This window comes from Ovis canadensis, chromosome 6 (assembly GCF_042477335.2).
Source record: "Ovis canadensis isolate MfBH-ARS-UI-01 breed Bighorn chromosome 6, ARS-UI_OviCan_v2, whole genome shotgun sequence".
Taxonomy (NCBI): Eukaryota; Metazoa; Chordata; class Mammalia; order Artiodactyla; family Bovidae; genus Ovis; species Ovis canadensis.
The window spans coordinates 52566478-52591274 of NC_091250.1; the positions used below are offsets into that span (position 1 = coordinate 52566478).

The 24797-nt window shown below is 40.9% G+C and overlaps 3 protein-coding genes across 5 annotated transcripts in view; 2 read left to right on the forward strand and 1 right to left on the reverse strand.

The window, feature by feature from the left end:
• The first annotated feature begins 928 nt into the window (after window positions 1–928).
• PYURF (PIGY upstream open reading frame) lies at window positions 929–3921 on the forward strand. The gene is made up of 2 exons (XM_069593733.1): window positions 929–1367; window positions 2899–3921. Exons 1-2 carry the CDS (start codon window positions 1165–1167, stop codon window positions 3038–3040), a joined length of 345 nt encoding a protein of 114 aa, XP_069449834.1. The 5' UTR covers window positions 929–1164; the 3' UTR covers window positions 3041–3921.
• Window positions 3129–3921, forward strand: PIGY (phosphatidylinositol glycan anchor biosynthesis class Y). Its single transcript, XM_069593734.1, has one exon. It carries the CDS (start codon window positions 3129–3131, stop codon window positions 3342–3344), a length of 216 nt encoding a protein of 71 aa, XP_069449835.1. The 3' UTR covers window positions 3345–3921.
• Window positions 3922–7473: 3552 nt separating this feature from the next.
• The window catches only part of HERC5 (HECT and RLD domain containing E3 ubiquitin protein ligase 5), a 47520-nt gene continuing 30196 nt past the window's right edge, over window positions 7474–24797 (reverse strand). For 2 of the 3 annotated variants that reach the window (XM_069593729.1, XM_069593730.1), the window contains 6 exons: window positions 22404–22570; window positions 14311–14377; window positions 13307–13377; window positions 10942–11125; window positions 10761–10863; window positions 7474–7752 (listed from right to left, as the gene is read on the reverse strand). In XM_069593729.1, the coding sequence (XP_069449830.1) occupies window positions 7547–7752; window positions 10761–10863; window positions 10942–11125; window positions 13307–13377; window positions 14311–14377; window positions 22404–22570 (798 nt within the window). In that variant the 3' untranslated portion in view covers window positions 7474–7546. The remainder of the gene's footprint in view (window positions 7753–10760; window positions 10864–10941; window positions 11126–13306; window positions 13378–14310; window positions 14378–22403; window positions 22571–24797) is intronic. The other variant, XR_011257678.1, reaches the window with a different exon arrangement.

Genomic DNA, 24797 nt, shown 5'->3' on the forward strand with positions numbered 1-24797 from the left:
GAGTTGCTGATGAACAGGGAGGCCTGGAGTGCTGCGATTCATGGGGTCGCAAAGAGTCGGACACGACTGAGCTACTAAACAGAACTGAATGACATGAGAAAAGGTTATTTACCAAAAAACAGGGAAAAGAATGATGAGTAACAAAGAATCTCCTAGTACACTGAACTAGGAAGAATAGAGAAAAATAAAAATAATTGTAGATAACATTGAGAATTTGTCCCAGGCAACAATTAATTTTCTAAGTGCTCTTTGCATGCATTTGCACATGGGGATTAAATTAGGTAAGTGAAGTAGGTACAATTATTAATCTTATTATACAAATAAGGAAGCAGGACTTAGGGCATTTGCTGGAGTCATACAACTAGCAAACTGTGAACCCCAGAGCCCAAGAACTTACCTACTGCACTATAAGAAACTGATCAAATCTGCGTCATTTCCTTGGAGACTAAGAGGCAAACATGGGGTGAAAAATCCATTGAATTGTTCACTCATTTAACTAACAGACGCAGTTACATAAACTTCCGTAAGTTTCCAAGCTCATTTATAGAAGCAGACTAATTGTGCTACTGTTTTGCCACTGAGTTCAGGGTGAGTTCCCCTGGACATCTTAGAGGTTAAAAGGACTAAGCCAATCTTTTCAGATTCTTAATTTTTTTTTTTTAATGAAAGAATTGAAAAAAAAAAAAAACAGACACCGAAGTTACAGGAACCTTGGTAAAGATTTTATAAAAACAAAGTAATGTTTTTTAACATACCCAATATGACAGCGTGCTTGAAACCTCATTTTGGTGATAAGCGCATAGGTCCAAGAATCACTGTGTGACTTTGAGGTCCGGCCACTTGCTTCTTGGCAACCCTGTGACAGGCTCCGGTGAAAACTCAAGTCACCCCCACTTAAGCATTGTTTTTTTCTTTCTAATTTGCAAAGGCACAGGAACAGCTCCAAGACTCAGGAGCCTGTCAACTACCAAGCGGTGTCGTGGGAAAAGCAGTCGCGGCCTCGGAACGCCCTCGGAACCAAAGCGCTGGTCTCCACCTGTCGGGGACAGCGTTTCCAGAGCACCGGGGGGCGGGGCCGGGCCGGTGGGGCTGGATTCACTGGAATCGATTAGAGCTGCCCGGGTGGCCGAGGGCGCGCAGAGGCCCGGTCGCGGCTGCCAGACCATGCTGAGCGGAGTGTGCGCCCGGCTCGCGTCAGCGCTGCGAGGGACACGCGCGCCGCCGTCCGCGGTCGCCCTGAGGTGTCTGCACGCGTCCAGCTCGCGGCCGTCCGCAGACAAGAGCGAGAGGACGGAGAAACCGCCCCGCGCCTTCGACCAGGCCTTGCTGGAGTTCCTGGTGTGTCCGCTCTCCAAGAAGCCGCTCAGGTGAGATTCGCCCGCTGCGGGTTTTCCTTCGTGGCCTCGGTCGAGGGGAGTGGACAGATAGACCGCATGGCCGTTTACAGCCACTGAGGAGTCTTAGGTGACTCTGGGTATTCTTCGCTGCCATTTTTTGGACCTGGGCCCGCCAGCTCCCAAGTCTTCCCTCTGCGCGGGGAAGGGAGACAGGAGACCAGAGGGGAACCGAGGCCTCTGAAGCCAAACCGCCGACTCGCAGGCTTGGGTCGAGGCGCACATAGGTTAGTCACTGGCTGCGCATTAGAATCGCCAGTTGCTGCTGCTGTGTTCAGTCGTGTCCGACTCTGCGCCCCTTTGGACTGTAGCCCACCACGCTCCTCTGCCTACGGAATTTTCCAGTCGAGAGGATTGGGGTGGGTTACCATTTCCTCCTCCAGGGGCTCTTCCCCACCGAGGGCTCGAACCCGTGTGTCCTGTCTCCTGCGTTGCTGGCAGATTTCCAGGCACCACCCAGGCCGGGGCGAATTGGAAAGCCTGGAGGCGGGGCCTGAGCAATTGTGTGTTTTCTTAACGGAACCGCAAGTGTTTCTCACGTAGAGCCAAGTTTATGAACTATTGGAAACCCAAGGCATTCAGATTTTTAAACCAAGATGATGAAAAATGTAGTAGCCTCCAGATTCTTGGGAAAATGCCATGTACGACCTTAAGCATGTGCTTCCCTTTGGCTTTTAGTTCTCAACTAGTTATGGGTTTTTTTGTTTTGTTTTGTTTTTAAGGCCTTCTGAACCTTTAACCCAGAGTCTTGAGGATAAACAGCCCTACTGTCTCAGGCTACTAAAACTGAACATTCACAACACTAGTAAACACCGAAATGTTCTCAGTAGCAGTCTTTGGGTGGTAGATTGCTAGTAATCTTTTTCATCTTTTTCATTTCTCTTTCTGAATATTTTTCATAGTGAACATATTGCTCATTCAGTTTTCTTAAACCTTGAAATTACTACTTGATCTGCTTTTTGGCTAATTATGTAAATAGCACACTCGCAGAGGTAACATTCTGAAGTTTCCTCATTTTTGCCCTCTCTTCCTCAGACTTGTGTATTTTGACTTTTCAGTGGTTTCCTTTTTAATGGGTCAATAAGGCTGCTCTATTAAGCATGTATTCTAAAAGGAAGAAGTTGAAATTTCCTCTAGTGTCTGTTCTAATAGTAAAATAATGGGGATTGTTTGGGGTTGAAAAGAGTAATGAAGGAATATTTGGATGAAAAGGGCAAGATCTTTTCTGACTGGTATTTTTAAAAAATTAAGGCATAGCTTGAGGATAAAGTGAAAAAAGAAAATGAGAGAAACTGACTAAAATGGGAACAATTAAGAGATTTATTTTCTAAGAGAAATAGTTCAATTGGCTATTACTGCTTTTAAAATGAAAAGCAGTCTAATTCTGCTTTTCTTGGATTAACTCCATGTTTAGAATTGGATAAATGTTACTGTTCATTGAACATCAAGCTCTTCCAAGCATTTTGTTTTCCATGATTCATTTTGGTTTTTTTTCCCCCCTCAGATATGAAGCATCGACAAATGAATTGATTAATGAAGAGTTAGGAATAGCCTATCCAATTATTGATGGGATTCCTAATATGATACCACAGGCAGCTAGGATGACACATCAAAATAAGAAGCAAGAAGAAGTGGAGCAGCATTAGATCATACTTAAAAACAACACACACAACAATCTAAATACCACCTACCTTTTAAAAAGTCAGAGTGGCGGGTGATAAGTGGAGGAGAAGGATGTTTCTGTCTCTTCCGACGCTGACTGTTCTGATTCCACTGGTGTCTTTGGCAGGACTGTTTTACTCAGCCTCTGTGGAAGAAGACTTCCCTCAGGGCTGCACTAGCACCACCAGTCTGTGCTTTTACAGTCTGCTCTTGCCGATTACCGTACCTGTTTATGTGTTCTTCCACCTTTGGACTTGGATGGGTATTAAACTCTTCAGGCATAATTAACGCAGCCAGAGCCAAGATGGTATATGCTAAAGATATGCTTGATGCCTGTCTCTGAAGGCTTGTCCACATGGGAATACTGGGAAACCTGCTTAATTTGCAGGAAAGATGCTTTGCCTAGCTTTCTGTCAGGGGTCTAAGGTCTATGAGAGGCTTAAGCTGCAGAGGCATGTTTATTGTATTTTGGTTCTGCCCTTGTTTTTTGAAGGTTCTCATTTATACCTGGGGTATCAGAAGGAACATTTCAACAAAGTGTCTTGTTGGAAATTAACAGCCCCAACCATCACTTGATGGCTTATCCCATTCATAATTAAAAGTTACTATTTTGAAATTTTACGTTTATTTTAGATTCAAAGGCTTTGGTAATGTCACATGTTAACAATGACTAATTCCGAAGGAGCTATGTTGGAGTAGTTGTAGAGAAATGCATTTGAATTAATGTGTTGTAAAACTATAATAAAATGGAAATTTCATGGACTTGCCAAAATTCTGAGTTTTTAAAATCACCATCATTTCTTTGGCATCAAATGCTTAATTTTAATAAAATAATAAATAAAAAGATATTGACACTTGCCGTAAAGCAATTTGCTATTTTGTGTTTTCTCCCCCTCCTTTGGTCACAAGAGTGTGATTCTAAGAAAGGGGAAATGTAAAATATTCTGAATTTCAAACTATAGGCTATGTTTAGAGACACACTTAACTAACCCAAAGTAGAAAAATTTCCCAGGAAAATATGTGCTTCTGGGAGTAGAGGTGGGGTTGAAAGACTTGAAAATGGCTGATTGTGTCCTAGAGTTTAATGTTATGCCTCACATTTCAGTTCCTTTTCCTGCCATGGACCTATTTAGCAGTACTGAGAGCATGAGCATTTGACATATTAATAGTTCCTGACTTTCCAGAACTTTCAACAAGACTGATTAGTAACTATTTCAGAGGTGCAATATGTTTCAGTAGTTACCCGAAAGAAACCTAAGAACTGAATATAACTTTGATTCTAAATAGACTCTTAAAGCAGTTTAACAGAAACTTTAGATAGTGATTCTTCTCCTTCAAAAGAAAATGAGTTTAGATGTGTTTTCTATTGCATGAGTTCAATGTGTATACTCTAGTGCAGTTTTGTTTTAAAAATTACTCTTCTGGCAATATACAGATAACGCAGGGACTGAATGAGGGGCCCATCACTTTTGGAAGTGGTTTTACTCTTTAATTTGCTCTAAATTTCACTGTGCTCAGTGTAAATGAAACAATTCTGATAAAACAAGCACTGTATTCTGAAAAGTCAGTTTTAGCTTTTTCAAGCTAAGCCTTTTACCGTATTAGAGGAAACTGAGTAGCAAAGCCCTGGGGGCCTACAGTAGGCACTCCATCCTTTCACTAGTATTTATGTAGCAGTCATTTTTGTAGTACAAACTATAGGTACAATTCTAAACATTACACAAAATCTCATAATCTAAGGGGTAGGGTGGGTAATATAACGATTTTACAGATAAGGAAACTAAAGCACACAGATTAAATGGTTTACCCAGAGTAATGGACAATAACTGAAGTTGAAACCACTCGGGAATGCAGTTTTGGTCTGTCTTCTGAATCACTGTAATAGTACTGCTTTATTTTGAGCAAACTCATCCTTTCTATTTTCAGGAAAAATAAAACGAGGTGTCAAAATGCTTGGACTCTTAGCCAAGCCTGATGACCTTTGTGTTTTCCTAAGTATATTGTTGCACTGTAAACCCATCATGGAAATCCTGCCTGATTCTTTCACTGACTGGAACTCTTCCCACCCACTCATTCCCACCCACAGCCCCAGTAATGAGCTGACCTCACAATGGTGGGACCTCTTGCCTCCTCAGACCTCTTAGCAAGACTGTGTTCCCTACTGTCCTCACTACATCACTGGCAGGGGTCATCTTTAAGACCTATGAATAAGCTCCTTGCCACCAACTTTGTAAGTGGGAATTTTCCACCCTGAGGGAGCAAGAAAGGACTTGTGACCTACTTTACCTTTTCATTTTCTTCCATTCCTGCAGAGTGGGCTTTTAAGGAAGCCTCTCTGAACTTCAAATTCTGCCCATCTGTGACAGGGAAATGATACCAACTTTCAGGCCTTGTAGGAGTTTTAAATGAGGCAGGAAATACAAAATTACCTGTTACAGCCAAAGACACAGTAGATTCTCATTACTATGTGTAGTTATGGAGGGAAAGTCCTGTTCCCTTTTCTAAGTTTTGGCCAGGTTACTGAAATTCTCCGTTTGTACGTGGCCGCTGTTTTCTGCACAAGCCACTAGGTGGCACTCCCAGCCAACTCACTGGCAGGTAAGCTCTCAGGACACTGAAAGGCTAGTTCGGACATTGAGCTAGACAGCCACATCCCACAAACTTTGTTCACTTTGATGGCATGTACTGGACAGCTATGATAGCTGCAGTGAATCCTGACAAATGATGGAATAACCCATGCAGAGAGGGAGGCAGAACTGAAGACAGGAGGTGAGGAAGCAGCAGGGGTAGGGGTGGGATGAGACAAGGGTTCCAAGCAGAAGAAAAACCATGTATGAAAACAGGACTGTGGCCTGTTGAGGAAACTGAGCCAGTCACAAGTGACTAGAACATGGTACACCGTATATGCAAGGCCGTGGGGGGGGACCAGCAGGCACATCAGGTTGGATTTTTGAACTAGAATAACCGTGTTAATGAAACTGAACATTATTGCTTGATTTTAAAATTGTTTTGCTGTATGCAGCTGATAAACACTTCCTAGAAAAAGGAAAAAACACATGCAAATTTGCAGGTGTTTTGTGTGTTACGGACCCCTACTGTGGCAAGTGCTTACATTTGCACTAGTACAGTAGCCACCAGTCACATGTAGACACTGAACACTTGAAATGTGGCTAGTATGACTAGAATTTTAAATCTCAGTTAAGTAGCGACAAATTACTGGATAGCATAGCCCAACACTGTTTCTTCCATTACTACCAATGAAAGTTTTCTCTTCAAAATTCAACAACTAAACCTTATCTACAGCAGGGAGTCCATCTTCTTCAACAGTACAGATCTACTTAGGTTTCTGCGTGCATACCAAGTGGCTTCAGTTGTGTCTCTTTGCGACCCTAACGACTGTAGCCTGCCAGGCTCCTCCACCCATAGAATTCTCCAGGCAAGAGTACTGGAGTGGGCTGCCATGCCCTCTTCTAGGGCATCTTCCCGACCCAGGGATCAAACCCATGTCTCCGTAGTCTTCTGCACTGGCAGGCAGGTTCTTTACCACTAGCGCCACCTGGGAAGCCCGTCTAGGTCTCTAGCCTTACAGAAAGTTCTACTGGACAGTGTTGGTCTAGATGCAGGGAGACCAGCTGAGAGAGGACTGCAGTGATGGGACAGGAGATGATAAGAGCCTGAACTAAAGCATCGGCAGTGGGCTTAGAGAAGATGAAGAACAAGATCGTCAAAACCTGATTTTTTCAAATGTGGGGGTGAATAAGAGGGAAGAAGGGAAGATGGTTGAAGGAGGTGTTAGTGGTACCAGAATACAGGCTGCAGAATGCAGGGAAAATGATCATATTCTTAAACATGCTGAGATGAAGGAGCTGGGAAGCATGCAGGTAGACACAGGCTACGTAGGAAAAGCGGCTGTCGTGCTGTATCGTCAATTCCTGTCGGACAGAGAGAGATCTGGGTATCATGAGCCTGGAAATAATGACTGATGCCAGAGCAATGAGAAGGAATATGTGTAGAGTGAGAAACGATGACTAGACGAGCACTTAAGGTCAGAAAGTATAAGAGAAGCATGCAAAAGAAACAGGAAAGCAGCCACGAAAAAGAAAGCCTAGCAGTTGAGGAGAAAGGAGTCCACAGTTTCAAATGCAATAAATACATTTAAGATAGAAATGTGCAAGTTTCCATTGAAATTTGCAACAAGAAAGTCATCTAGGTAACTAGAGCAGTTTGAGAGGGAAAAGAACCACTTACGCCCTGGACAAACTACCCAGACATTTATGAGAAGAAACCCTGCTGTCTCAATGCACTGTTTCTCAACGCACTTGTTTTAACAGCCTAATCCATATCGTTGCCAATACATTTTACAAGCAAAAACAGGAATTCTAAAAAAGCAAGTGAACACAATGAACAGTCAGCAAGATTTTTATGTTAAGTTTTAAGTTAATTTTATTTTTGAAAATATTTCCCAAAAGGGGTAAAGAGTGTGAGGTAGGTCAGCCAAATCCTCTGCTGTTGTTGATGGCCACTTGGAGTGCTTCTTCTACTCTTTCCATTGTAGAATATTTAGGGAGGTAGAGGACACTAAAACATGTCTGTGCTCTTATGGGATCTTTCTCATTCAAAGTCTCAGGACAGCAAAATGTTATTTTCATGTTCTTTACACCTTTTACTTGAATTCTGTCAGTTCCTGTAAGAAACACTAAAAAAAAGAAGAAAAATCAGTGCTATCTGCTTCACAGAAACCAAAATTTATATAGAGAAAATGTGTTTACTCAAAAACATTAATTGAGGGCCCATGTGCTTTGGACTGCATTGGGGGCCATTGTTAGGACCAAGTCTGACACAGTCACTGCCCTTAAGCAACTTACAGTCTGGTTGGGAATATTAAATTCTTGGGCAGGAAAAGACAGAGAAAAATAAAAAGGGTGTAAGACAGCCCCAGAGATGCCATGGAATTAGTCCCTCATGAGCGTAAATGCCATGGCAGAGCAGGGAGAGAATTAGGGGTAACCGGGAGGACTTCCAGTTCAAAGACTGGAAAGGTAGGCTGGGTTTCTGCAAAAATCTGAATACCTTTCAACATCCATGTTATCCAAAGAAAAAAGGAGATAAATGTTCCTTAAAAATAAGTAAGGAAACTGAGTAAGAAAATGAGAGAGGCAATCATCAAGCAAGTCTCAGGAAAAAAACTCAGTTCAGTTCAGTCACTCAGTCGTGTCCGACTCGGTGACCCCATGGACTGCAGTACACCAGGCTTCCCTGTCCATCACCAACTCCCAGAGCTCACTCAAACTCATGTCCATAGAGTCAGTGTGCCATCCAACCATCTCATCTTCTGTCATCCCCTTCTCCTCCCACCTTCAATCTTTCCCAGCATCAGGGTCTTTTAAAATGAGTCAGTTCTTCCCATCAGGTGGCCAATGTATTGGAGGTTCAGCGGCAGTATTAGTCCTTCCAGTGAATATTCAAGACTGATTTCCTTTAGGATGGACTGGTTGGATCTCCTTGCAGTCAAAGGGACTCTCAAAAATCTTATCAAACACCACAGTTCAAAAGCATCAATTCTTTGGAGCTCAGCTCTCTTCATAGTCCTACTCATATCTATACATGACTTCTGGAAAAACCATAGCCTTGACTAGATGGACCTTTGTTGGCAAAGCAATGTCTCTGCTTTTTAATATACTATCTACGTTGGTCTTAACTTTCCTTCCAAGGAGTAAGCGTCTTTTAATTACATGGTTGCAGTCACCATCTGCAGTGATTTTGAAGCCCAGAAAAATAAAGTCAGCCACTGTTTCCACTGTTTCTCCATCTATTTCCCATGAAGTGATGGGACCAGATGCCATGATCGTTTTCTGAATGTTGAGCTTTAAGCCAACTTTTTCACTCTCTTTCTCTTTGATCAAGAGGCTCTTTAGTTCTTCACTTTCTGCCATAAGGGTGGTGTCATCTGCATATCTGAGGTTATTGATATTTCTCCCGGCAATCTTGATTCCAGCTTGTGCTTCTTCCAGCCCAGTGTTTCTCATGATGTACTCTGCATATAAGTTAAACAAGCAGGGTAACAAGATACAGCCTTGATATACTCCTTTTCCTATTTGGAGCCAGTCTGTCGTTCCATGTCCAGTTCCACCTGTTGCTTCCTGACCTGCATACAGGTTTTTCAAGAGGCAGGTCAGGTGGTGTGGTATTCCCATCTCTTTCAGAATTTTCCAGTTTATTGTGATCCACATAGTGATTAAATGGCAAATGACTATGCCATTAACTTTGGCATAAACAATAAGGCAGAAATAGATGTTTTTCTGGAACTCTCTTACTTTTTCCACAATCCACTGGATGTCGGCAATTTGATCTCTGGTTCCTCTGCCTTTTCTAAAACCAGCTTGAACATGTGGAAGTTCACAGTTCACATATTGCTGAAGCCTGGCTTGGAGAATTTTGAGCATTACTTTACTAGCATGTGAGATGAGTGCAACTGTGCGGTAGTTTGAGCATTCTTTGGCATTGCCTTTGGGATTGGAATGAAAACTGACCTTTTCCAGTCCTATGGCCACTGCTGAGTTTTCCATGTTTGCTGGCATACTGAGTGCAGCACTTTCACAGGATCATCTTTCAGGATTTGAAATAGGTCAACTGGAATTCCATCACCTCCACTAGCTTTATTCATAGTGATGCTTCCTAAGGCCCACTTGACTTCACATTCCAGGTTGTCTGACTCTAGGTGATTATATGGGTTGTGAAGATCTTTTTTGTACAGTTCTTCCATGTATTCTTGCCACCTCTTCTTAATATCTTCTGCTTCTGTTAGGTCCCTACCATTTCTGTCCTTTATTGAACCCATCTTTGCATGAAATGTTCCCTTGGTATCTTTAATTTTCTTGAAGTGATCTCTAGTCTTTCCCATTCTATTGTTTTCCGCTATTTCTGTGCATCGATCACTTAGGAAGGCTTTTTGTCTCTCCTTGCTATTCTTTGGAATTCTGCATTCAAATGGGTATATCTTTCCTTTTATCCTTTGCCTTTTGCGTCCCTTCACAGCTATTTGCAAGATCTCCTCAGGCAACCATTTTGCCTTTTTTGCATTTCTTTTTCTTGGGGATGGTCTTGATCACTGCCTCCTATACAATGTCATGAACCTCTCTCTGTCCATAGTTCTTCAGGCCCTCTATCAGATCTAATCTCTTGAATCTATTTGGTCACTTCCACTATATAATCATAACGATTTGATTTAGGTCATACCCGAATGGTCTAGTGGTTTTCCCTACTTTCTTCAATTTAAGTCTGAATTTGGCAATAAGGAGTTCATGATCTGAAAAACACTGCATAGGCATAAAACAGATCGAAGTCTGAAGGTTGAGTTAAAACCATGGAGACAAGTGATAGTGTACAGCTTGGCTCATCCCAGGGGGCCTGGGTAACTGAATGATGATACAACTACAGAAGTCTCAATATTTAGCTCAAAGAAGCCAAATTTACAACAGGCAGAATTGAAAATGACTGGAAAAAAATCTATATTTTCAAAAAAAAAAGAAAAAAAATCTATATTAGCATTTTTTTTATATATTGGGGCAACCTGAAATTAAGAGCATTCCACTGGACTATGAGTGACTCTGACTTCACAGGCAAGTGATGCCTGGGAAGAACAAGATTTCCTTATCCCACAAAAAGGACACAAGAGTACAGACTTCCTCCTGATGTAACACTCACCAAGGAATTTTTTCTTTTCCTCCAAGGTCAATTTGTGTAAAGCTTTCCAAAACATCACTATGGTGGGATGTGAACTGTCGTATCCATGTTCATAATGTGCGTTCTATAGAGAAATGCAAAAAAAAAATATTCAAGAAACAAATAAAATTTTAATTTAAACCACTCGGGCTTTATGATGTACCTTTTCAAATGTTTCCCAGTCGTAATCTGTATTTCCGATAATCACATCCTTAAGTTGTTCAGGATGGAAAAATTCAATAATCTCCTTGTCACACACTTTGTAAAATCCTCTTTGAAACTCCTCATAAACTGCCTTTACAGAGATGTTGAAGATGTAATTGACATACTTAGAAACATAGTCTCTCCTTTAATAAAACAAAGAATGATTTCAGATTATAGCAATACTCCCAACAAAACTGGGGGAGGGGGTGAAAATGATATAAATAAAGGAAGAGATGGTGGCCTTGGGGTCTGCCTGGTGGCTGCTGCAGCACCTTCCCCAAATAAGGGAAAGGAGGTCGCCTGCACCATCCGCACACAGCTGCTGGTGTGCAGGGCCCTTATTCTCGAAGAAGGGTCCACAGTGCCACAAGAGGTTTAAGATCCACCAGTGCACTATTATTGGATAAAACACAAGAGCTTTGGAAGCCCAGCAGGGCAGTGCCCCTTCACAGAGACTCCGGGCTGGCCTGGTTTGGAACTCTCCTCTTGGAGAAGTGCTGCTGTGATGGTTGGGGCGCCCAGGTAATAGTTCCTGTCACCTCAACAGGCCGTGATAAGAAGCAAGAGAGCATTGTGCCTTCTACCTGGGTACTGTGAATTTTGCTGACACAAACGAAGTCCTCTATCTGGTGTTGAATAGATCCTAGGAACTTTACATCTTTCCTGCATTAAACCTTGTGAGCAGCTATTAACCTCCAGGAGTGGGAGGGAGGGGACTGTCTAGAAATTTGAGGCCAAAATTAATTAGATGGCCCACACTTGGTCTTACCAAAAGGATTCTAATAAAATATTTTAAAGCAAAATACTACTAATAAAGGGCTAGTTGTTGGTCACTGTTTAGTCACTAAATTGCATTTCTTTGTGACCTTATGGACTGCAGCATGCCAGGCTTCCCTGTTCTTCATTATCTCCTGGAGTTTGCTCAAATTCATGTCTATTGAGTTGGTGATGCTATATAACCATCTCATCCTCTGTGGCCCCCCACCCCTTTCTCCTTTTGCCTTCAATCTTCCCCAGCATCAAGAGAGCTGGAATATCTAAAATTGGGTGCTTACTATGTACAACCATTAGAGCTGTGGCTTTTTTAAATATAGATTATCTAATTTAATCTTCATAAAACCGTGAGGCAGGTTCTTATGCATTTTGGTAAAAAGGAAACAGACACAGTGCAAGTACGAGACTGCTCACAGTCACACGGTTAAGAGAACTGATAGACCAGAAGAGAAAAAAATTGTTCCTGCTGTCTCTGGGGAATGGGCTTGGGAGCCAGGAGAAACTTCCTATTTTATATTCGTGTATTGTCTGAATTGGTCAGAGTGAGTAATTATTTGTGGTTAAATACAAAAAGGACATTTCTTTGTCTAGCTGAAGCAGCTTGTAGCAAAGGTTCCCAGGGATAAACTAGAGAAAGCCAGGTAACAAATACAAAAGCTCCAGGCTTTCAAATCAAAGCCAATATTCAAACAGGCCTCCGGACCAAGAGAGCACAGAGGCCCCCTGGAGTGAGCCCAGCGCTTCACTTGAAGTTGCTGCCTCTGGGCACTTTCAGGGGAAGGAGCCAGGCAATCAATAATTCTATGGACAAAATTGAGGTATATTGATTAAATATACCACAGAGCCAGTTCCATTTCTTGATCTGCATACTTATAACTTTGAACTTTTCTATATGTTATAATTCAAATTTTTTAATACTTTAAAAATTAGAGAGAAACACTGGGCTTTAGGCCAGAATGCTCACTAGATATTTCTTTGCCACTCTGACCAACTATCAGGGGACTATTCTATGATCCCAAATTCTACGGCTTTAAATGGCATCCCATACGGTAATGGGAAGTCAAGATACCACAGTTAACATCTAATAATATTGACAAAACTAAGTGCCTGCTATGGACTGGGCACCACTGTGAACTAGGTACTGGACAAACAACAGTGAGCAAAACAGACCATGCTCTTGGCATCACACAGCTCCTAAGAGGCGGGGGAAACACTCAAGTAAAAATAAAGGCAGATAATGTGTGACATGGCAAGAAAAAGTAAAGCCAGGTAAGAGTTAAAGAGAGGTCTTTATCCCCTAGACAGGAAGATAAGAGAAGGCCTGTGCAAGAAAGCCACTTCCATCCCAGCCGGCAGCAAACCTGGAGACACACACATGCACACAACATGCGCTGATCCTCCACCTCACTGGAAGATGGCTAAGAAAGGAAGATTATAATGACAAGGAATTTTAAGAGCCGAGTGAAATAAACACTGTGCGAAAAATCGGACACAATTAAGCAAGTAACACTTTCTCTTTTCAGACAAAACAATTATTTCTTTATACTTACTTGTTAGTCTGGTCAACAATTATGTGACTTCCGTCAGGAATTAAGTCTACATCATTTTTGTCCCAATGCACCTGTAACCACAAATGAACTCAGTAATCTCCAAGAGAATCCCCAACAATCTACTGTCAACAAAAACACTTTTGAGCATACCTCTTTTCCTCAAGAATTCGTGAAAATACATATTTTTGTTATAAAAACCAGCAAGGTGTTAAAAAAATTTACCACATTTATCACAGAGAATGAAAAATAAACTTTTTTAAAAACCTGAATTATCTATTTTAACTGATCATACTGAATAAACTACTGGGAAAATTGCCACATCTCAGTATTCACTTCACAACAGCACAGACCCAGCGCAGTAGATTTGCTAAACTGGCCAAAAATTCCTCCCATCCTGGTATTTACGCCATGTAACTTTGCAACAGCTCCCATCAAGAGGGGGCGTCTATTTCTTCAGCTCGTGAATCTGAATGCAGCAATGTGAAGTAATTTGACCAGTGGAACCTGACAGGAGTAAACGCTTGACAAAAAGCTGCGTGTTGGGGCTTGCCATCTCCTACTTTCTGTAACTCTTCACTCTGTGAAGAAGCCTCAGCTAGTCAACTAGGACAGACACAGCTGTTCCAGCTGCACCCCCTCAACCAACCAGCCTGCTAACGAACAGGTGTGGGAGCAAGGCCACTGTGATCCACCCAGAACAGTCAAGTCAGGCCAGTCCAGAAAGCCCCAGAACCGTGTTTGCTGTTTTACACCACCAAGTTTAGGTGTTATCTGTTACTCAGTAAAATCTAACTGATAATACACCCAGCTCATGAAAAATGAGGAAAAAATACCTTTTGTACTACCTCGATAGTTTATATTAAAAGTATATAAATAGTTAATCTGATTATAAAGTCTATAAATTTATAGAGTATACAAATTTATAAAGCATATACATTTATAAGGTATATAAGTAGTAAAATCAGATTAGTATGAGCTGTAATTTTATTTTTACTGTTACTTACATTAAAATGGATGTGAAATACTTCTTCTAAGTCATCGCCATCATCATCCAGAAGTGTCTGCAAACTCCTAAAGAACAGTCTTATTGTCAATAATCATGATGGCTAGATACATCATCTAAAAATGTCAAGGGCATGCCTGTTCTCAAGGTGGGAGGTCAGGTTTAGTTCATGTCACTTGTTTCTGTATATCGATAGTCTAACTAGGGCCAGGCAGCAGCCAAAAGTGTGAGGTTTGGAGGTTTATTTGTAATTCTGCAGGCTCCCCACCCAATTCCCAGCTCTCTTCCCTCCACCCTAACTACAGTGGTGTCGGGTAAGTACCACCAGAAACAACATAACTGGTACAGGTACAATATGGGAGAGCTTCGTTAACTCTTTCTAAAGGGATGCGTGTCACTGGGTAAGGCCTCTGGGAGAAGGTGGAATCAGCTGATTTTTCCCCTGCTGGATTTTTTATTACTAAATTTTGCTAAAATCTGAATCTTTTTTTTTTGGCCACACCATGCAGCTTGCGGGATCAGTTCCCCGACCAGAGACTGAACACAGGCCATGGTGGTAAAGGCACCAAGTCCTAACTACTGGGCCGCCACAGAATTCTCTAAACATGCTGGATCTTTTAAATAGTATCAGGATAAAAACAGACCATGTTTTATTGTGTTTTGGGGGACCTGAACGAGACTAATGGGAACTCAGCTGACAAAACTGGATTCATCATAGATTTGGTTCATGATGCTTTGTCACTGTATGTCCATGGGTGGCTTATTTATGAGTGTGTTTATGAAGAACACGTCCCCAAACAAGAACTAAAACACCTCCAGTATCTTATATCTACGTATAAAGGGTACGTTTCTTATCTCACGTTTCTTTTCTCCCGTCACCCCGAATGTGTTATACACACATATACAGTTTGAAGAATACCTTTTCTCTTTGCTAAGGTATCTCTTGATGAACAAAGAATTTCTTTCATCTTACTGCAGTTAAATGTATCAATCTTTCCTGTTAGTATTTTTACGTCTTGCTTGAGAAATTGCAATAGTGAGAAATAACTGTCCGTATTTCCTTCATTTTTATGTTCAATATTTAAGTCCTTAATCCACACAGAGTTGGTTTTGGTCCATGGCCTAAGGTATCTGCTCTCATTTTTTTCCCCAGATGCATTACTTGAAGAGTACTTCTGTTCCCACTGATCTAATAAACTACCTCTAACAAAGTGCCATGTGTATATGGGTCAGGTTCCACACTCTCCTGTCCCATTGGAAAGCCAGCACCAAAATCATACTGCCCTAATTAATACAGCTTTCTAATGATTCTTGATATCTGGTAGGCCAAGTTCCCCCATCCTTATTCACCTTACAAATGATCTCTGGCTATTCTTGGCCCCTTGCTCATCCATATAAACTTTAAGCTGGGTTTTCTTTTCTTTTCTTTTTTTTTTTTTTAAGCCTTCTAGGATTAAAATAGCAGTTTTACTGAATACAGAGATTAGTGATTATCAAAGTGTAAACCACAACTTCTGGGAATTCCTGAGGCCTTTACTGGGTGGGTGGGGTAGGATCTGCAAGGTCAAAACAAATATCATAATAACACTAAGATGTTACTTGCCTCCTCACATTCTGTCATGAGCACAGAACAGTTTTCCAGAGGTGATATGATAGCTAGTGTGTATTCCTATATTTAAAACTTTTTACTTTTAATTTTTAATATCATAAATACTGACAAGTTTACTTAATATAAGCAAAAGCTCTTCGAGGTCCTCTATTAATTTTTGAGAATCTTAAGACCTAAAAGTTTGAGAAATGCTAATATGGATTTAACGGTCTTTACTTAGTTCGTCTATATGAAGTTATTTAGTTTAATAAGTCTTTTTAGACATAAGCTGGATTAAGTCATTGTCAATGTTTTCAGTAAAAAATAATGACAAATTTACCTCTTTACCAAATCTGGTGTTTTCAGTGTTTTTTCCCTTATTAGTATATAAATACAATGATTAATAGTTGGGATTCTCGAGCTAGACTGCGTTCTACTCATGGTTCTGTCACTATGGGGTCTGAGGCAAATTATCTAACTTTTCTCTGTCTCAGTTTCCTCATCTGTAAAGTAGGAATAATAACAGAATCATACTACTGTTCTCATTCTTTAAAAAATCTCCACAGTATTCCACTGCATAAATATACAAAAAATATTAATTCCCAGAAGGGAATGGCAATCCACTCCAGTGTTCTTGCCAGGAGAATCCCATGGACAGTGGAGCCTGGTGGACTACAGTCCATGGGGTCACAGAGTTGGACACGACTGAGCAACAAACACTTTCATTTTCTTCACTTTTACTAGAGAACATTTAGGTAGTTTACGTATTACACAAACTAATACAATGTGCACCAGCAGGCATACATCTTTGCATGATTGTGTATTTCTGAATGTGAAATGTGTAGAGGTACAATTGCTGGGTCAAAGTAATCTCACCTTATCCATGGTTTTGCTTTTTACAGTTTCAGTTACCTCTGGTTTACTGCAATTGGAAAATGTTAAATGGGAAATTCCAGAATTAAGTAATTCATCAGTTTTAAATTGTAGGACGTTCTGAGTAGCAAGATGCAATCTCATGCTATCCCAGGATATGTGAATCATACCTTTGTCCAGCATATCCCACCTGTTAGTCATTTAGTAGCTGCCTCGTGACCACTATGGTATCACAGCCCTTGCATCCATGAACTCTTATTTCACTTAATAATGGCCTCAAAGAGCAAGAGTAGTGATGCTAGCAACTGGGATGTGCGAAAGAAAAGCTGTAAAGTGTATCTTTTAAGTGAAAAGTTGAAAGTTCTCAATTTAATGAGGAAAGAAAAAAATCATATCCTGAGGTTGCTACAATCACGGTAAGAAGAATCTTCTATCTGGGAAATTGTGAAGAAGGACAAAGGAACATACTGGTTTTGCTGTTGCACCTCAAACTGCAGCGTTCTGGCCACAGTGCATGATAAAGCTAGTTAGGATGGAAAAGGCATTAGATTCGCACATAAGATATTTTGAAAGATAGGAAGACTGCACTCCACATCCAGGTAACTTTTATTACAGTTGTTGTTCACTTGCTAAGTCATGTGTGACTCTGCAACCCTATGGGCTGCAGCACACCAGGCTTCCTTGTCCTTTACTATCTCCCAGAGTTTGCTCAAACTCATGTCCACTGAGTTCCTGATGCCATCTAACCATCTCATCCTGTCATCCCCTTCTCCTCCCGCCTTCAATCTTTCCCAGCATAAGGGTCTTTTCCAGTGAGCCAGTTCGTCGCATCAGGTGGCCAAAGTATTGGAGTTTCACCTTCAGCATCAGTCCTTCCAATGAATAAACAGGGTTGATTTCCTTTAAGACTGACTGGTTTGATCTTGCAGTCCAAGGGACATTCAAGAGTCTCCTCTAGCACCACAATTCAAAAGCATCAGTTCTTCGGTGCTTAGCCTTCTTTATGATCCAACTCTCACATTCATACATGACTACTGAAAAAAACACAGCTTTGACTATACAGACCTTTGTCAGCAAAGTGATGTCTCTGCTTTTTAATTGGCTGTAGAAGTATGTCATAGCTTTTCGGATTCCAAGGAGCAAGTGTCTAATTTCATGGCTGCAGTCACCATCTACAGTGATTTCAGAGCCAAAGAAAATGAAATCTGTCACTGCTTCCACTTTTTCTCCTTTTATTTGCCATGAAGTGATGGGACCAGATACCATGATTTTCATTTTTGAATGCTGAGTTTTAAGTCAGCTTTTTCACCTCATCAAGAGGTTCTTTAGTTCCTTTTCACTTTCTGCTATTAAAGTGGTATCACATGTATATCTGAGGTTGTTGATATTTATCCTGACAATCTTGATTCCAGCCTGTAATTCATCCAGCCTGGCATTTCGCATGATGCACTCTGCATATAAGTGAAATAAACAGGTTGACAATATACAGCCTTGTCATATTCCTTTCCTAATTTTGAACCAGTTCGTTGTTCTATGTCCAATTCTAACTGTTGCTTCTTAGCCTGCATACAGGTTTCTCAGGAGACAGGTAAGATGGTCTGGTATTCCCATCTCTTTAAAGGGTTTCCCACAGTTTGCTATGATCCACAAAGTCGAAGGCTTTAGCATAGTCAATGAAACAGAGACAAACATTTCTCTGGAATTCTCTTGCTTTGTCTATGATCCAATGAATGTTGGCAATTTGATCTCTGGTTCCTCTGCTTTCTCTAAACCCAGCTTGTACATCTGGAAGTTCTCAATTCACAAAGTGCTAAAGCCTAGTTTGAACAATTCTGAGCATAACTTTACTAGCATGTGAAATGTACAACTGTACAGTAGTTTGAACATTCTTTGGTATTGCCCTTCTTTGGGATTGGAATTAAAACTGATCTTTTCCAGTCTTGTGGCCACTGCTGAGTTCAAAATTTACTGACGTATTGAGCGTAGCACTATAACAGCATAATCTTTTAGGATTTGAAATAGCTCAGCTGGGATTCTATCACCTCCACTAGCTTTGCTCATAGTAATGCTTCCTAAGGACCACTTGGAGAAGGCAATGGCAACCCACTCCAATATCCTTGCCTGGAGAATCCCAGGGAAGGGAGAGCTGGGTGGGCTGCCATCTATGGGGTCGCACAGAGTCGGACACAACTGAAGCGACTTAGCGGCAAGGACCACTTGACTTCACACTCCAGAATGTCTGGCTCTAGGTAAGTGACCACACCATCATTGTTATCTAGGTCGTTAAGACCTTTTTTGTACAGTTGTTTTGTGTATTCTTGCCACCTCTTCTTAATCTCTTCTGCTTCTGTGAACTCCTTACCATTTCTGTCCTTTATTGGGCCCATCCTTGCATGAAACATTCCTTGGTATCTCCAATTTTCTTGAAGAGATCTCTAGTCTTTCCCATTCTAGTGTTTTCCTCTTTTTTTTTTTTCTTTAAAAAAGGTCTTCTTATCTCTCCTTACTATTCTCTGGAACTCTGCATTCAGTTGAGTATGTTTTCCCTTTCTCCCTTGCTTTTTATTTCTCTTCTTTCCTCAGCTATTTCTAAATCTTCCTCAGACAACCATTCTGCCTTTTCGCAATTCTATTTCTTTGGAATGGTTTTGGTCACTGCCTCTTATACGACGTTACAAACCTCTTGCCATGGTTCTTCAGGTACTCCACCAGATCTAATCCCATCAATCTACTCATCACCTCCACTGTATAATCTTAAGGGATTTGATTTAGGTCATACCTGAATGGCCTAGTGGTTTTCCCTACTTTCTTCAATTTAAGCCTGAATTTTCTGTAATCATGAGCTGATGATCTGAACTACAGTCAGCTCTAGGTCTTGTTTTTCCTCACTGCATATAAGAGCTTCTCAATCTTCAGCTGCAAAGAATATAATCAGTCTGATTTTAGTATTGACTATCTGGTGATATCAATGTGTAAAGTCATCTCTTATGCTGTTGGAAAAGAGTGTTTGCTATGACCAGGGTGTTCTAACAAAACGATATTAGCCTTTGCCCTGCATCATTTTGTACTCCAAGGTCAAACTTGCCTGTTATTCCAAGTCTCTCTTGACTTCCTATCTCTGCATTTCAATCCTCTATGATGAAAAGGACATCTTTTTTTGGTGTTAGTTCTAGAAGGTCTTGTAGGTCTTTATAGAACTGGTCAACTTTAACTTTCTCAGCATAAGCAGTTAGAGCATAGACTTGGAATACTGTGATAGTGAATGGTTTGCTTTGGAAAAGAATCGAGATCATTCTGTCATTTTTAAGACTGCACCCAAGTACCACATTTCAGACTCTTGTTGACTATGAGGGCCACTTCATTTCTTCTAAGAGATTCTCCCCCACAGTAGCAGATATAATGGTCATCTAAAATAAACTCACCCATTCCCATCCATTTAGTTCACTGATTTCCTAAGATGCTGATGTTCACTCTTGCCACCTCCTGCTTGACCACGTCCCATTTACGTTGATTCATGGACCTAACATTCCAGGTTCCTGTGCAATACTGTTCCTTACAGCATTAGACTTTAATCTAACCACCAGACACATTCACAACTGAGAGCTGTTTCCGCTTTGGCTCAGCCTCTTCATTCTTTCTGCAGCTATTAGTAACTGTCCTCTATTCTTCTCCAGTAGCATATTGGACACCTTCCAATCTGGGAGGCTCATCTTCCAGTGTCGTATCTTTGCTTTTTCATACTGTTTATGGGGGCTCTCACAACAAGAATACTGGAGTGACTTGCCATTCCCTCCTCCAGTGGACCACATTTTGTCAGAACTCTCCACTATGACCCATCCATCTTGGGTGGCCCTGCATGGGATGGCTCATAGCTTCACTGAGTTATACAAGCCTCTTTGCCACAAGGCTGTGATTCACGAAGGGATATTGTTACAGTTGTCCTATTTTATTATTTGTTATTGCTGCTATCATAATGTGCCAAATTACAAATTTTTTATCTGAGTAAAAGGTATGTATATGAAAAACACATACGTAGAGGAAAAAACATGGTGTGTGTGTATATCTACATGTATATGTGTGTATACTATCCATGGTGGCAAGCATCCATTTGGGGGCCTGGAATGCATCTCCTGCAGACAAAAGGGGACTACTGTACTGCCACAGTATTCTCTGAAAAGGAGTTACCACTTTACACTTCCATTAACAATTCCCAAAATCAGGGTGAACCTTTTTCCAAATCCTTGCTAATACTATATAGCATCAGTATTTCCAAACTCTGCCAATGTGAAATCACACTAGCCTCTCATTTGAATATGTAGTCTATGGTCACTAGGAAGACTGATCATCTTTCTAAAACAATTCTGGATGTGCCGCACAGCACATGGAATCTTAGTTCCTGGACTAGGGATCAAACCAGCACCCCTCTGCATTGGAAGCATGGAGTCTTAACCATTACACCACCAGTGAAGTCTGAAACCAATCATCTTAATTTATGAGCTATTTCTATTGCTTCCTTTGTAGATTACTTTCTAATATACTCTATCAGCTTTTCTAATGGATATGCAGGAACACTACACAGCAGGGATATTAACTCTATTTATGTTACCAATATGTTTGGTGAGGTAGTGGCTCACCTTTTAACTTAGAAATAAGCTTTCCTTTTAAAGGTAATGACATGAAACAACTATTAAAATAAACATCACTTGCAGGTTGTGCACCAAGGTGTACTTGTGCTCTGTCATGACCATTTCTGTACAAAGTCTAAAGGTTAATATAAGCAGTAGGGCTAACTATGGGCACTTCCCAAGTAGCGCTCGTGGTAAAGTATCCACCTGCCAACGCAGGAGACATAACAGACTTGGGTTCAATCCCTGGGTCAAGAAGAGCCCCTGGAGGAGAAAATGGCACCTCACTCCAGTATTCTTGCCTGGAGAAACCCGTGGACAGAAGAGCCTGGCAGACTTCAGTCATGGAGCTGCAAAGAGTAGGACACGACTGAGCGACTGAGCACAGCACAGCAAGGACTAACTATAGAAAATTCAACTTTTCTTAATTGTTTAGAAAGTCAAATTATTACCTAACAATTCTTGCCTAAGTTAAAATCAGTTTAAAGTACCTAGAATGCTACTACTGAACATAAAAATACTACTGAAATGTGTATATGTTTAAATATTTATCTAAATGTAATTATTAGATGAGATAGACGTGCTAATTATGTCTACAATGGCAATCATCAGTTCAGTTCAGTTCAGCGCTCAGGCGTGTCCAACTCTTTGAGACCCCATGAACCGCAGCATGCCAGGCCTCCCTGTCCATCACCAACTCCCAGAGTTTACCCAAACTCATGTCCATTGATTCGGTGATGCCATCCAACCATCTCATCCTCTTTCGTCCCCTTCTCTTCCCGCCCTCAATCTTTCCCAGCATCACGGTCTTTTCAAATGAGTCAGCTCTTCACATCAGGTGGCCAAAGTATTGGAGTTTCAGCTTCAACATCAGTCCTTCCAATGAACACCCAGGACTGATCTCCTTTAGGATGGACTGGTTGGATCTCCTTGCAGTCCAATCATACTATAATATAAATATATTTAAGATACATAAATATATCTGAAAAAAGAACTATGTTAACTTACTCTCCCAAAACAGGACTGAGTTCTTTCAAGTCTTCTAGTGATGGCGTTTGGTCCAAAAGTTTCTTAAACAGAGCCAGCGGAAAAGGGATGTCGGCAACATTACAATTGAATAGAGAAAGTCCACATAGAAGTCCAAAGAAGAAATAACTCTTCTTTTCAAATTTAGGCTGAAAGGAGAAAAAAACTTAATGTATTATAAATTTTTACCAGTACAATGGAATATTTACATTAAGTGAACCTTTTTACCCCTTTTAAAATCAAAATCAAATCACAAATTAAAACAAAAAATCTTGAGATAAGAATATTTAGGTTTTATACTCAATCACCAAGTCAATTTAAATCTCTGCCACAGTTTTGGTTACTAAAAGCTTTAACAGGATGGGGGTGAGGGGATAGGAGAGATGTTGTTTAAAGGGAGAAACTGCAATGAGTAGCAAATAAATCCTAGAGGTCAAATGCAAAGTATAGTGAGTATGGATAACAATACTGTGCTGTTTAATCACTAAGTCATGTCCAATTCTTTGTGACCCCATGGACTGTACAGCCCGCCAGGCTCCTCTGTTCATGGGATTTCCCGGGCAAGAATACTGGAGTGGGTTGTCATTTCCCTCTCCAGGGTATCTTCCCCACCCAGGGACTGAACTCAGGTGTCCCACACTGCAGGCAGATTCTTTATCATCTGAGCCACTAGGTACCTGCAACAATACTGCATTATAAACATCAAATTTGCTAAGGTAGTAGGATCTTAATTGGTGGTGGTGGTGGTGGTTTAATCTCAAAGTTATGTCCAACTCTTATCTGATCCCTGCCAAGCTCTTCTGTCCATGGGATTTCCTAGGCAAGAATATTGGAGTGGTTTGCCATTTCCTTCTTCAGGGGATCTTCCCAACCCAGGGACTGAACCCGAGTCTTCTGCTTGGCAGGTGGATTCTTTACCACTGAGCCACCAGGGAAGCCCAGATCGTAACTGTACGTGCATGTGCTCCGTCAGTCAATCAGCTGTGTCTGACTCTTTGCAAACCCCTGGACTGTAGCCTCCCAAGCTCCTCTGTCCATGGAAGGCAAGAATATTGGAGTGGGCTGTCATTTCCTACTCATAGACGTGCTAATGGGATTCCCTGGTGGTTCAGATGGTAAAGAGTTTGCCTGCAATGCAGGAGACCTGAGTTGGATCTCTGGGTCACGAATACCCCCTGATGGCAACCCACTCCAATATTCATAGCCTTTGTCTTTAAATCCATTGAAGAAAAAGAACTAAAACAAAGAATGAATGCCTAAGAAAGGAAGGGCTCATTTTTACCTGTACATTCTATAAATGGTCAAAAACATATTGCTAATAGATGGAGAAATATACCATGTTCATGGATTGGAAGAATCAATATAGTGAAAATGAGTATACTACCCAAAGCAATTTACAAATTCAATGCAATCCCTATCAAGCTACCAGCCATATTTTTCACAGAACTAGAACAAATAATTTCAAGATTTGTATGGAAATACAAAAAACCTCGAACTGCCAAAGCAATCTTGAGAAATAAGAATGGAACTGGAGGAATCAACTTGCCTGACTTCAGGCTCTACTACAAAGCCACAGTCATCAAAACAGTATGGTACTGGCACAAAGACAGACATATAGATCAATGGAACAAAATAGAAAGCCCAGAGATAAATCCACACACATATGGACACCTTATCTTTGACAAAGGAGGCAGGATATACAATGGAGAAAAGACAATCTCTTTAACAAGTGGTGCTGGGAAAACTGGTCAACCACTTGTAAAAGAATGAAACTAGATCACTTTCTAATGCCGCACACAAAAATAAACTCAAAATGGATTAAAGATCTAAATGTAAGACCAGAAACTATAAAACTCCTAGAGGAGAACATAGGCAAAACACTCTCAGACATAAATCACAGCAGGATCCTCTATGATCCACCTCCCAGAATTCTGGAAATAAAAGCAAAAATAAACAAATGGGATCTAATTAAAATTAAAAGCTTCTGCACAACAAAGGAAAATATAAGCAAGGTGAAAAGACAGCCTTCTGAATGGGAGAAAATAATAGCAAATGAAGCAACGGACAAACAACTAATCTCAAAAATATACAAACAACTTATGCAGCTCAATTCCAGAAAAATAAACGACCCAATCAAAAAATGGGCCAAAGAACTAAATAGACATTTCTCCAAAGAAGACATATGGATGGCTAACAAACACATGAAAAGATGCTCAACATCACTCATTATCAGAGAAATGCAAATCAAAACCACAATAAGGTACCACTTCACACCAGTCAGAATGTCTGCGATCCAAAAATCTGCAAGCAATAAATGCTGGAGAGGGTGTGGAGAAAAGGGAACCCTCCTACACTGTTGGTGGGAATGCAAACTAG

What these genes read in the sequence shown, in the direction of transcription:
- PIGY (XM_069593734.1), top strand. Translation starts at nt 3,129, where the DNA reads ATGTTTCTGTCTCTTCCGACGCTGACTGTTCTGATTCCACTGGTGTCT.
- PYURF (XM_069593733.1), top strand. Translation starts at nt 1,165, where the DNA reads ATGCTGAGCGGAGTGTGCGCCCGGCTCGCGTCAGCGCTGCGAGGGACA. An exon ending in CTCTCCAAGAAGCCGCTCAG is followed by an intron (nt 1,368 to 2,898) that starts GTGAGATTCGCC and finishes TTCCCCCCTCAG; the next exon opens with ATATGAAGCATCGACAAATG.